At 39.5% G+C, this 12,570-nt stretch overlaps 1 protein-coding gene across 3 annotated transcripts in view; it reads right to left on the minus strand.

Annotated features, from left to right (window-relative positions):
• The window catches only part of abca2 (ATP-binding cassette, sub-family A (ABC1), member 2), a 532,256-nt gene that overhangs the window by 63,219 nt on the left and 456,467 nt on the right, over positions 1–12,570 (minus strand). For all 3 annotated transcript variants that reach the window (XM_059994306.1, XM_059994305.1, XM_059994307.1), the window contains one exon: positions 11,913–12,028. In XM_059994306.1, the coding sequence (XP_059850289.1) occupies positions 11,913–12,028 (116 nt within the window). The remainder of the gene's footprint in view (positions 1–11,912; positions 12,029–12,570) is intronic.

A 12,570-nucleotide genomic window follows, 5' to 3' on the forward strand; every position in this document is an offset into this window, starting at 1 on the left:
TGACCAGTCCAGTTTATTGTCCATTCGTATGCCCAGGTATTTGTAATCCTCCACTATGTCCACACTGACCCCTTGGATGGAAATAGGGGTCACCAGTGCCTTAGCCCTCCTCAGGTACACCACCAGCTCCTTAGTCTTTTTCACATTAAGCTGCAGATGATTCTGCTCACACCATGTGACAAAGTTTCCCAATGCAGCCCTGTACTCAGCCTCATCTCCCTTGCTGATGCATCCAACTATGGCAGAGTCATCAGAAAACGTCTGAAGGTGGCAAGACTCTGTGCAGTAGTTGAAGTCTGAGGTGTAGATGGTGAAGAGAAAGGGAGACAAGACAGTCCCTTATAACCATAAACAACTACAGCATGGAAACAGGCCATCTCGGCCCTTCTAGTCAGTGCTGAATGCTTACTCTCACTTAGTCCCACTGGCCCGCACTCAGCCCATAACCCTCCATTCCTCTCCTGTCTATGTACCTACCCAATTTTACTTTAAATGACAATACCAAACCTGCCTCTACCACTTCTACTGGAAGCTCATTCCACACAGCTACCACTCTGTGAGTAAAGAAATTTCCCCTTGTGTTACCCTTAAACTTATGCGCCCTAACGCTCAACTCATGTCCTCTTGTTTGAATCTCCCCTACTCTCAATGGAAAAAGCCTATCCACGTCAACTCTATCTATCCTCCTCATAATTTTAAATATCTCCATCAAGTCCCCCCTCAATCTTCTATGTTCCGAAGAATAAAGACCTAACTTGCTCAACCTTTCCCTGTAACTTAGGTGCTGAAACCCAGGTAACATTCTAGTAAATCTTCTCTGCACTCTCTCTATTTTGTTAACATCTTTCCTATAATTTGGTGACCAGAACTGTACACAGTCTTGTAAACCTCTATCAGATCTCCCTTCAGCCTCCAGCGCTCCAGAGAAAACAACTCAAGTTTATCCAGACTCACATCATAGCACGTGCCCTCCGGGTATGTGAGATTAAAAAAGTTACAGTAATGTGTGTGTCAGAAAGGGATTACCCTTAAATCTGGCATAGGTCATTGAGCCAGTTTCCTTCTATGTGGTAAACAAATATGAAAACATAAAATATATGAAATAGTAATTAAAAGTAAAGAAATGCATAAAAAGAAATGACAAGAAATGGGTAACCATTTTAAAGTGAAAAAACGATGTTACTACTGAAGACAGATATTACATTTGAATTTGCCATCTCTCCATCAGCTCAGCATCCAATCCAGGGCTTTTAATGCCAAGTCCCTGTTTTTTAATTAGGCAAATTTATACATTACAAATATTAAACACTTCCAGAAACTGAAAAATTAAAAAATGTATTGATGCAAATCAAGTGTCTAAATCTAAAGGGTAGCACAATGAATTCACAAAAACTGTCAAGTTATTGAACTTAAAATCTCTTCTAATGTAGACTATATAGCACTGAAATACGCTATTCTCATAACTAATTAGCTCATTAAGCATCAAAATGTTTGTGCTAAGAATTCAAAAAGCACACAGGGGAAATTTACTTAAACCACCAAATTCTAATAGAAGCCATCTTTCCAAATTAGTAAACATTTCATTTGATTACGTTGGCCTTAAACAACCTTTTCATTCTTTGTGGTTATATTGCCTCACATAAGCAAAAGATGAGACAGTTTTACCCAACATTCAATATTGTAAGCAAACATTAACAATTCCACTTATTGTATGAATTATGCAACACAAATCATTGTTTTTTATTGTCTTTGAGAAAAAGGCCAGGCAGCATCTATGAACAGAGAAAAGAGGACATCAACCATAAATTCTTTTTATTACTAATTGACCTGAGTATGTTTAGTATTTTGTGTTTTTATTTCAGATTTCCAGCATCTGCTGCATTTTGCCTTTACTCTTCCAACAAAGAGGTCAATCAACCAACTTGAATACTAATTACAGATGTAAAACTTCAGACTTTTAAAATTTGGATTAGATCATCTACCACACTTTTTTAAAAAATATTTACCATTTTCACTGATGAACCTTAATGCATTGTGTATACAAAAGAGGTAATTACAATTGAAAAATAGCCTTCAGCAAAAGTTTAATGCTGACAATTACAATAATGCAGATTTTGCGATTCATGTTACTACCATTATTCCTTGATGTAAGTGCCTTGATTGACCAATGATGCTACAACATGACTATTGTACTGTGCAGGAAAAAAACTTAATTGCATTGGCTTTTTCTTCAACCCAAGATGGACAGCTAGCTCCAATAGTCAGTTTGACTACTGAAATCCTGGGAAAAGTAACATTCATGTCACCTAATAATGATATACAACAAGAGAAATCAACCTCTGACACTCATTACTGAATCACCCACTGTCATTATCCTGGGGACTATCACTGACCGGACCTTGGAGTAGCCATTTACACAATGTACTTAGTGGAGCATATGCAGTGTATATGCGTCAGCAATACACAAGAAGCTCAACAATATACAGAACACAGCAGCCAGCTCAAGAGCATCTCATCAGTAACCATACACTCATTAAGCCACCAATGTCAAGTTGCAGGAGCAGTTTGTCCTACAGTACACACTGCAGCAATTCACCAGAATTACTATCAATTTATTTTCACTGACTTACAACAGATGACATGAAGGCATTTTGCATCAGTCTTCAGTGTGGAAGACACTAGCAGAATGCCAGAAATTCAGAAGTATCAAGGGGCAGAAGTGAGTGCAGTTGCTATTACTAAGGAGAAGGTGCTTGGGAAGCTGAAAGGTTTCAAGGTAGATAAGGCACCTGGACCAGATTGACTACACTCAGAGGTTTCTGAAGAGATTGTAGCGGCATTAGCAGTGATCTTTCAAGAATCACTAGATTCTGGAATGATTCTGGACGACTTGAAAACTACAAATGTCATTCTACTCTTTAAGAAGGGAGGAAGGCAAAAGATAGGAAATTATAGGCCAGTTAGCTTGACTCAGAGGTTGGGAAAATGTTGGAGTTCATGATTAAGGATGAGGTTTCAGGGTACTTGGAGGCACATGATAAAACAACTGAAATCAGCGTGATTTCCTTCAGGGGAAACCTTGCTTGACAAAAATCTGTTGGAATTCTCTGAGGAAATAACTGACAGGATAGACAAAAGAGAGTCAGTGGATGCTGTTTACTTGGAGTTTCAGAAAGCCTTTGACAAGGTGCAGTACATGAAGTGTGTAAACAAGATAAGAGCTCTTGGCGTTGCAGGAAAGATACTGGCACGATAGAAGATTGATTGATTGGCAGGAGACAGTGTGGGAATAAAGAGGATACAGAAGCCTGAAGGCACACACTCAGTGATTCAGGAATAACTTCTTTCCCTCTGCCATCCGATTCCTAAACGGACATTGAACGGACACTACCTCACTCTTTTTAAAAAAAATGTACAGTATTTCTGTTTTTGCACTTTAAAAAATCTATTTAATATATGTAACTGATTTACTTGTTTATTATTACTATATTATATTTTTTTCTCTCTACTAGATTATGTATTGCATTGAACTGCTGCTGCTAACTTAATAAATTTCACATCACATGCCGGTAATAATAAACCTGATTCTGATTCATTTCTGATTAGCTGCAGTGACGTATTCACCAGAGGTCAGTGTTGTAACCGCTTCTTTTCACGTCATATATCAAAGATTTGGATGACAGAATTAATGGCTTTGTGGTCAAGTTTGTGGAAGATACGGGTACTGCTGAGGAAGCAGGAAGCCTGCAGATTAGGCGAATGGGCAATGAAGTGGCAGATGGAATATAGTGTAAAGAAGAGTACGGTCATACAGATTGGTAGAAGGGATAAAAGGTGTAGACCATTTTCTAAACTGGGGAAAATTCAAAATTCAGATGTGCAAAGGGAGTTGGATATCTTCGTGCAGGATTCCCTGAAGGTTAGCATGCAGATGGAATCAGTGGTAAGGAAGGCAAATACAATGTTAACATTCATTTTGAGAGGACTAGAATATAAAAGCAAGGACGTAATGTTGAGGCTTTAACTGGTCAGACTGCACTTGGAATATTGTGCACAACTTTGAGCCCCTTATCTAAGAAAGGATGTGCTGGCATTGGAGATGGTCGGAGGAGGTTCACGAGAATGACCCCGGGAAAGAAAGGGTTAATATATGATGAGCATTTTCATAGCCTTGGGCCTGCACTCACTGGAGTTTAGAAGAATGAAAGGGGCTTTCCTTGAAACCTGTCAATTATGGAAAGGTCAAAATAGTTTGCATATGAAGAGGATGTTTTCCGTAGTGAGGAACTCTAGGACCAGAGGCACAGTCTCAGAAAAGAAAGACATCCCTTTAGAACAGAGATGAGGAAGAGTGTTTTTTTCCACCCAGAGGATGGTGAATCTGTGCAATTCTTTGCCCCAGGCAGCTGTGGAGGCCGTCTTTGGGTATATCTAAAGCAGAGGTTGTTATGTTCGTAATTGACAAGGGCATGAAAGGTTATGGAAATAAGGCAGGAAAATGGGGTTGAGAGGAATAATAAATCAGACACGATTGAATCGTGGAGCAAGCAATGGGCTGAATGGCCTATTTCTGCTCCTATGTCATACTCTCTGTTGAAATTTGTTGCTTTGGAGCAGTAGGACAATGTAAAGATATATAACAATCATTATAAATTACAAGAAATAGCATAAAAAGGGAATAATAAGGTAAGTGTTCACGGATTGTTCAGCAATCGGATGGTGGAGGGGAAAAAAGCTGTTCCTGAATCGTTAAGAGTGCAAAGAGAAAAGGGCATGAACTGGATGGTGAGGGTCTCTAGTGATGGATGCTGCCTCGTTGAGGCACTGTTGTTGAAGATGTCTTCAATGATGGGGAGACCTGTGCCCGTGATGGATTGCAGCCACGTGCAATTCTACATATTAGACCCTTGATACTAATCAGGGAGCTCTCCATTGTACATCTATAGAATTTTGTAAGAATCTTAAGTGACATACCAAATCTCCTCAAACTACTAATGAAGCAGAACTACTGGCAAGCGCCTTCTTCATGACTGCATCAATGTGTCTAGCACAGGATTGATCCCTTAAGAAGTTGGTACACAGGAACCTTCTGCTGACCTTTGAATGAAAATTGGTATGTGCTCTTCCAACTTGTCCACTGAAAACAACATTCAATTTTTTGGTCTTGCTGTCATTGAGTACAAGGTTGCCGTTGCGATACCATTTAGCCATCTGATCTACCTCACTCCTATACACCTCCTGAACGCAGTCTGAGCTTTTACCAACAACATTGGTGAATTTATTGATTGTGTTTGAGCTGCGCTTAGCCACTCAGTCATGACCGTAAAGAGAGCGATGCAGTGGGCTAAGTACAAATGCTTGAGCACCGCTTGTGTTAATTGTCAGTGATTAGATATTACCCATCTACACTGACTGCCATCTTCTGATAAGGGAGTCCAGAAACCAATTGCTGAGGAAGGCTTTGAAGACTGGTGATTAATACTGATAGCATTGAACACAAAGCTGTAATCAATAAACAACAGCCTGATGTATGTTCAGGGATCAAGGATGAAGGATTGATTTTTCATGTATTTAGGAATTTGCTCTGTTGTGCTGGTCAAAATGCGACATACAATGAAAAGCTACAACATTTAACAACTATAAGTACAGAATTATATAAAAATAAACTTAGAGGCTAAAGTACAGATATAGAATAAAATATACATAAATACTAGCATGCATTTACAATGTAAACAGCATTTTATAAAATGTGGCTTAAAGTGTTTACAGTGCATTGCAGTGATGGGTTGGTGGTTGTAATAGTTAGAGATGGGTGGGAGGGGTGAACTAGAGTGGTTGATCAGATAAACTGCCTGGAGGAAGAAACTTCTAAGATGTGATAGTTTTTGTTTTAATAACTTTCCAGAAGGAAACTTTTGGAAAAAGGCAGAGTGTTTTGCTGTTGTCTGGTGCCACAGCAGAGTGAAGAGCCAGTGAGATTGTGCCCATTTGTAGACCTGTTGCAACAGTAAGTAAATAGCAGCTGGTCAGGTCCATGTTCATTTTTTTCCATGACCAACCTCTTCAAGCACTTCATAGTAGATGTGATGACTACCAGGCGGTAGTCTTTGAGGCAGCTGCCCTGTTCTTCTTGGGCTCTTGATATCATTGCTGCCCTTCTGAAGCAGGTGGGAGCCTCAGACTGCAGCAGTGTGGGGTGAAGATGTCACTGAACACTCCAGACAGTTGCTTGGTGCACGCTTTCAGTACCTGGCCAGGTAGTCCTCAATTGCTGCCCATGTGCTGGGAACAGAGGTACAGCCAGGTGATTGGACTCATCAAAGTCCAGACTTCCGATCACATAAAAACACATTCTTGACTCTTTGGACAGTACCTTCCAAACCCACCACTTCTACCAGCTAGAACAGGGGTTCCCAACTGGGGATCCACAGATCCCTTTCATAGTGGTGTTGGCCCATTGCATAAAAAAGCTTGGGATCTCCCGAGCTAGAAGAACAAAGATAACAAAAGCATGGGAACAATGCTAACTGAAAGCTACCCTCTAAGCCACACACCATCCTGACTTGGAAATATATCACCATTCCTTCACCAATTCAGGCTCAAAATCCTAGAATTCTCTCGCTCACAGCACTGTGGTGGGTACATCCACACCTCAAACATGGCAGCAATTCAAGACAGCAAAGCACCACCACCTTCACAAGGGCCATCAGGGATGGGCAATTAAATTCTGGCTCACCTTGTGAAGCCCACAGCTCTTTATGGAATAAAAAGCTAATTAAGTGCTGTATCCAATCAAATTGCGACTTCTAACTTGTGAAGTTCACACTGAAAAGTGACACAATAATGGGATAATGCCTGAGATGTAACATTAACAATGTGGCAAGATGGTATTGACCATCTCAATTTGTTGGTGTAATGCACAATATCCATAAGTTGCTACTCTTTGCTTACAATATTGTGGGCTTTACTTAAAAATGTTACTCATTGCCCAGGACATGCCCTCTTCTCATTACTACCGTCACTTTTTTTTTCACTACAATTCATGGTATCTTTTCCTGTATTATTATGTATTGCATTGTGTTGCTGCCGCAAAGACAACGAATTTCGTGACATCTGCCGGTGATAAGATTTTGATTCTGAAAATGCCCAGCTATCATCTCAATTATTTATTGTGCAAGCTGAATAACAAATTGGTTTAATACCAACTGCAAAAGAATGTAGTTAAGAGCATCAAGTTTCAATGAAACACAAGGTTTTAATTTTCAATTTAACGCTGTTACTTGGAGGCAATATACTTTGCCATATTTGTCCTTGTTTAATATTTCAAGCTTACAAAAACTGACATTGCAAGCACCTTGTATTCATTAATGGACCTCTCTATTGAATCAGATCCCTGTAATGTATATTTAATTCTCATTCTTTCAGAGCCAGTCTAATATCTACTAAGGAGATTTTGGTCTTTAATTGTAGGATTCAATTTCACATATAAATGTACTTCATTAAAAATATGCTTAGAAACTTTAGAATTAAGTGAAAGAAATTAAGTCTAGTTTGAAGGGATTAGATTTCAAACAAAGTGTAACTACTGCTGATTGGAGATGAATATGTTTCTGACTGAATTGTTGAATGGCACAGAATTCATTCATAAAAATTTTCTATTTAGGACAACTTTACAAATAGAGTGCTATAAAACTGTTTCAACCTGAAGGAGGGTTGTTAACCAAAACAGATACTTAAGTTAACAAATATTTTATTTGTTGTAAGAGTGAAAGGAAAAAAAAAATTATGCAGTGAATTATCATCAATTTGAATGTTTGGAATACTGCCCAAAAAAGTTGGAGAAACTCCTTGAAAATGAAATTTGATAAAACTGAGAAAGAAAGAATTTGCAATCCACAGGGATGGAGGTGGAAGTGGAAATGAAACCAGCTGGATTGCTGTTTCAAGGAGTTAGGAGAGACAAAATGTTTAAATTATTTCATCCTCCGTATCAGGTGTTTCCAAACTGTTTTTAAGCCATGGACCCTTAACTGAGGTGTCTGTGGACCCCAGGTTGAGAACTCCTGTTCTATACAGATAGTATTAAGAGAACTCAGTAACATAGGGAGTAGGCGAGGATAATAACAAATGTGCTTTTAGAGGGAAACGGGATAGCCAGGAGGGAGTAAGGGTTATGCTGACAGGTTTAAGTTTAGATGAGAACAAAAGAAAACTGGAGTGAATCCCAATGGCTAGTTTCAGTGCTGTATAATCCATGAATCTTTGTGTTGTATGATGACCACACTAATCATATAACAGAGTCCACAAGATTCTTCTTACAAACAGCCACATACTAAAAGCCAAAGTCAACCACAATTTGCTAGAATTGCTGAATCTCTATATTATTGAGATATACAGTATTTCCAATAAATTAGGTCACATGAATACTGTACATCAACAAGTGTGTTATGCAATAAGCTTAAAAGCTCTAATTGATAAGGGATAAAAACTGAATTTGAAGAATATGATAACCAGACAAGATCTGAATAGCATGAAAAAGGATTATCTAGATAAAATTCATGAAAAATTATGCATATGCTGGGACTGAAAGTAAAATTAGTTTATTGTATGTAGTTTAGTATAAGAGTTAACATTTCACTTTCCACAGATTCTGCCTGACCTGTTGTGTGTTTCCAGGATTTTCAGTTTTTATATCAGATTTCCAGTAGTGTACTTGCTTGATTTTCAAGGACCAACTTTTATCTCCCTCAAAGTAATCACGATAATAATACTCTCATAACTGGGTCTTGAATAATTGCCTCAATACACTATATATCAGCCAATTTTTGTGAAAGGCCTACATAGAGTGGAAGTTGAAAGGATGTCTCCTTTGGTGGGAGAGTTGAAGACCAGAGGACACAGCCTTAGAATACAGGGGAGCCCTTTTAGAACAGAGATGAGGAGGAATTTCTTTAGCCAGAAAGTAATGAATTTGTGGAATTCTTTGTCACATGCAGAAGCCACATCTTTATGTAAGGCAGAGGTTGATAGATTCTTTATTGGCCAGGGGATGAAGAGATATGGGGAGAAGGGAGGAGGTTGGGGCTGAGGGGAAAATTGGGTCAGCCATGATGAAATGGTTGAGCAGACTCGATGGGCCAAATGGCCTAGTTCTGCTCCTATATTTTATGGTCTTAACTTTACACAAAAGAGCCAAAATATAAAATCAAACATTCAATTTTTATTTGGCATGAGTGTGGCAATGCAAATGCGTTCACTGTCTGAGATAAATTGGATGATTCTAACTTCGGAGATTAAAGCCTAATATTTTAATATTCCTTTAATATTGAGCCGGCTGGCGGCATGGTGGCATCAGCACTGGACTTCAAGGCAGATGGTCTTGAGTTCAAGCCCAGCTGGGTCCCAACCTGGGTAGCAGCAGTAACCGTGTGGAAGAAAGACCTGGCAATCAACTTCCATATCTTGCCATGAAAACCTTATGGGTGCTATGGTCCATGAGCTCATGAAGAGCTGAACTCGACTAAACGACTGATCAACAGCAATCCTTTACAATCAGAAAATTACTAATAACTCTTGAAGGGAAGGAAATAAATTCCAAATTCTTTGACTTTGTTTAAGAACCTTTATCACAAAGTTTGCAATGTATACAGTGGTGTTCTTCAGATTCTCTTTGTCAAGTTGACATCACCAGTTCTGTTTGGGATTTGTGAAATATCACACTTATATAACTCAAGTTTCTCTCTGTCTCTCCTAAATGCTTCTGCTGTGTAGCACCCATTAATCCCCTCCCCAAAATGTAATCTTTGGAGAAATATCCCGGTTGACTATTTATGTGTGGAATGCATTGTAAGTAAGTGGAAACTTGCACTGAAAGTATCCTATCTGAATACATCACGGCTTGGCAATTGCTCTGCTTTAACTCCAGGAAAACACAGAGTTGTGGACACAGCTCAAAATATAGCTGAAGCCAGTCTCCCCTCCATGATCTCTGTCTAAGCTTTTCACCGTATCATTAAAGCAACCAATTTGATCATAAAAACACCCAGACATTCTCACTTCTCCTCATTTCTATTGGGCAAAAAATACAAAAGCTTGGAACACACACCACCAGGCTCAAGGACAATATTATATGATTATTGAACAGTCAAGCCACTTTTATTGTCATTTTGACCATAACTGCTATGTACAATACATAATAAAAATGAGATGTTTTTCATGACCATGATGTTACATGACACAGTACAAAAACTAGACTGAACTAATTAAAAAAAACAACACAGAAAAGAAAACTAGACTACAGACCTACCCAGGACTGCATGAAGTGCACAAAACAGTGCAGGCATTACAATAAATAATAAACAGGACAAGAGGGCAGTAAGGTGTCAGTCCAGGCTCTGGGTATTGAGGAGTCTGATAGCTTGGGGGAAGAAAATGTTACATAGTCTGGTCATGAGAGCCCGAATGCATCGGTGCCTTTTCCCAGATGGCAGGAGGGAGCCTACTGAGCCTGAACACCTCCCTCTGCAACTGGATCCTAGACTTCCTGACTGGGAGACCTCAGTCAGTCCAGATCGGGAACAGCATCTCCAACACCATCACACTGAGCATGGGGGCCCCCCAGGGCTGTGTGCTCAGTCCACTGCTGCTCACTCTGCTGACCCACAACTGTGCTGCAACACACAGCTCAAACCACATCATGTCTGCTGATGACACAACTGTGGTGGGTCTCATCAGCAAGAACGACGAGTCAGCTTACAGAGAGGAGATGCAGTGGCTAACAGACTGGTGCAGAGCCAACAACCTGTCTCTGAATGGGAACAAAACAAAAGAGATGGTGTTGACTTCAGGAGGGCACGGAGCGACCACTCCCCGCTGAACATCGATGGCTCCTTGGTAGAGATCGTTAAGAGCAGCAAATTTCTTGGTGTTCACCTGGCGGAGAATCTCACCTGGTCCCTCAACACCAGCTCCATAGCAAAGAAAGCCCAGCAGCGTCTCTACTTTCTGCGAAGGCTGAACAACAGTCCTTAGTACAGTAAGATGAACTCCTGACCTTAATATCTACCTTATGTTGACCTTGCACCTTATTGTTTCCTTGCACTGCACTTTCTCCATAGCTGGTATTGGTATTGCTTTATTATTGACACAGGTACTGAGATACAGTGAAAGCCTGACTTGCAATCTAGTCATACAGATCAACTCATTTCAGCGCTCTGAGTTAAGATAAGATGAAACAAAAACAATGCAGAATAAAATGTAAAAGCTACCATAAAAAGAGCAATGCAGGTAAACAATAAAGTGAAAGATTATAATGAGGTAGACTGTGAGGCCAAGAATTGTACAAGAGGTCTGTTCACAAGTCTTAAGCTGCCCTTGAGCCTGGCAGCTTGTGCTTTCAGACTTTTGTATGTTCTGCCCAATGAGGGGAGAGAAGGATAAAAGAATTTCCAGGGTGGGTGTATAGGTTGGGTGGTTTTGAAAGTAGAAGAAGTGAATACAAAATGCTGGGATCTGATTCAATAGCGAGGTCCATTAATGAATACAAGGTGCTTGCAAGGGGAGTTTTGAAAGCTTAAAACAATAAACAAGGGCAAATATGAGATTTTTTTATTCAAGTCATTCAAGGGATGTGGGCTTTACAAGCTGGGTGAGAATTTAATTGCCTATTCCTTAATGCCCTTGAGAAAGAGATAATGATCTGCTATCCTGAACTGCTGCGGTCTTTGTGGTGTGGATATATTCACAGTGCTTTAACGGAGAGAGATCTAGAATTTTGAGCTAGTGTTGGTGAAAGAACGGAAGATAGTAGCATCAAATGGAATTTGTAAGGCTGGGGACAAGGCACTTCCAATGGCATTATTTCTTCATTGTTCAGTTCCTCCATTAGATTACATCTGTATAATATGACTTACCCATACAACAGGAAGAGTGAGAGGACTGCTGGAAAATTAGTAGGTGACGTGTAGGCTGGCAGATCGAACACAAAGAGAATGATGATGCAACAAGTTGCTGGCACCAAGTAATTCAACTGGAGATAGAGGAGGAGGAAACAAAGTACAAGTAAATAAACAAGTAAACATCAATACATCAGATATTATGGTTCGTAATATGGCTAGTTTTGCGGAAAAAATGTAGTTTCATATTTAAGTTCTGTATTTAGCACATTTCAACCCTATTAAAGTACATCAAAAAGTACATGATTCCTGGTAGAAAGTCAATGACTGTGAATCAGATCCACCTCTTGCACCTTATCTTCAAAGTATGCCCTCTCTGCAAAAGCCTGAGAATTAAAGCACATTACCTCATTCATTCGATGGGAGTCACTCTGTAGAGAGTGACAGCAGTAATGTTAAGTGGAAAAATCATTCATTTATTTAAAGACCATTAATATCAGTAGACAAATTATTTATTTTCTGTAAACTTATCTTTTCATAAGACCCTCATCACTCGGGCAAACAGTAAATTCAAGAGAATGTGAAACATTGAAATTACATGATCTCTACATCCCTGTCAGCAGTGTGAAAGGAATCCCAATAGCTCTAATCAGCCATCTCCAGACACATCACAACA

The sequence above is a fragment of the Hypanus sabinus genome, chromosome 18 (assembly GCF_030144855.1).
Source record: "Hypanus sabinus isolate sHypSab1 chromosome 18, sHypSab1.hap1, whole genome shotgun sequence".
In the NCBI taxonomy this organism is placed as follows: domain Eukaryota; kingdom Metazoa; phylum Chordata; class Chondrichthyes; order Myliobatiformes; family Dasyatidae; genus Hypanus; species Hypanus sabinus.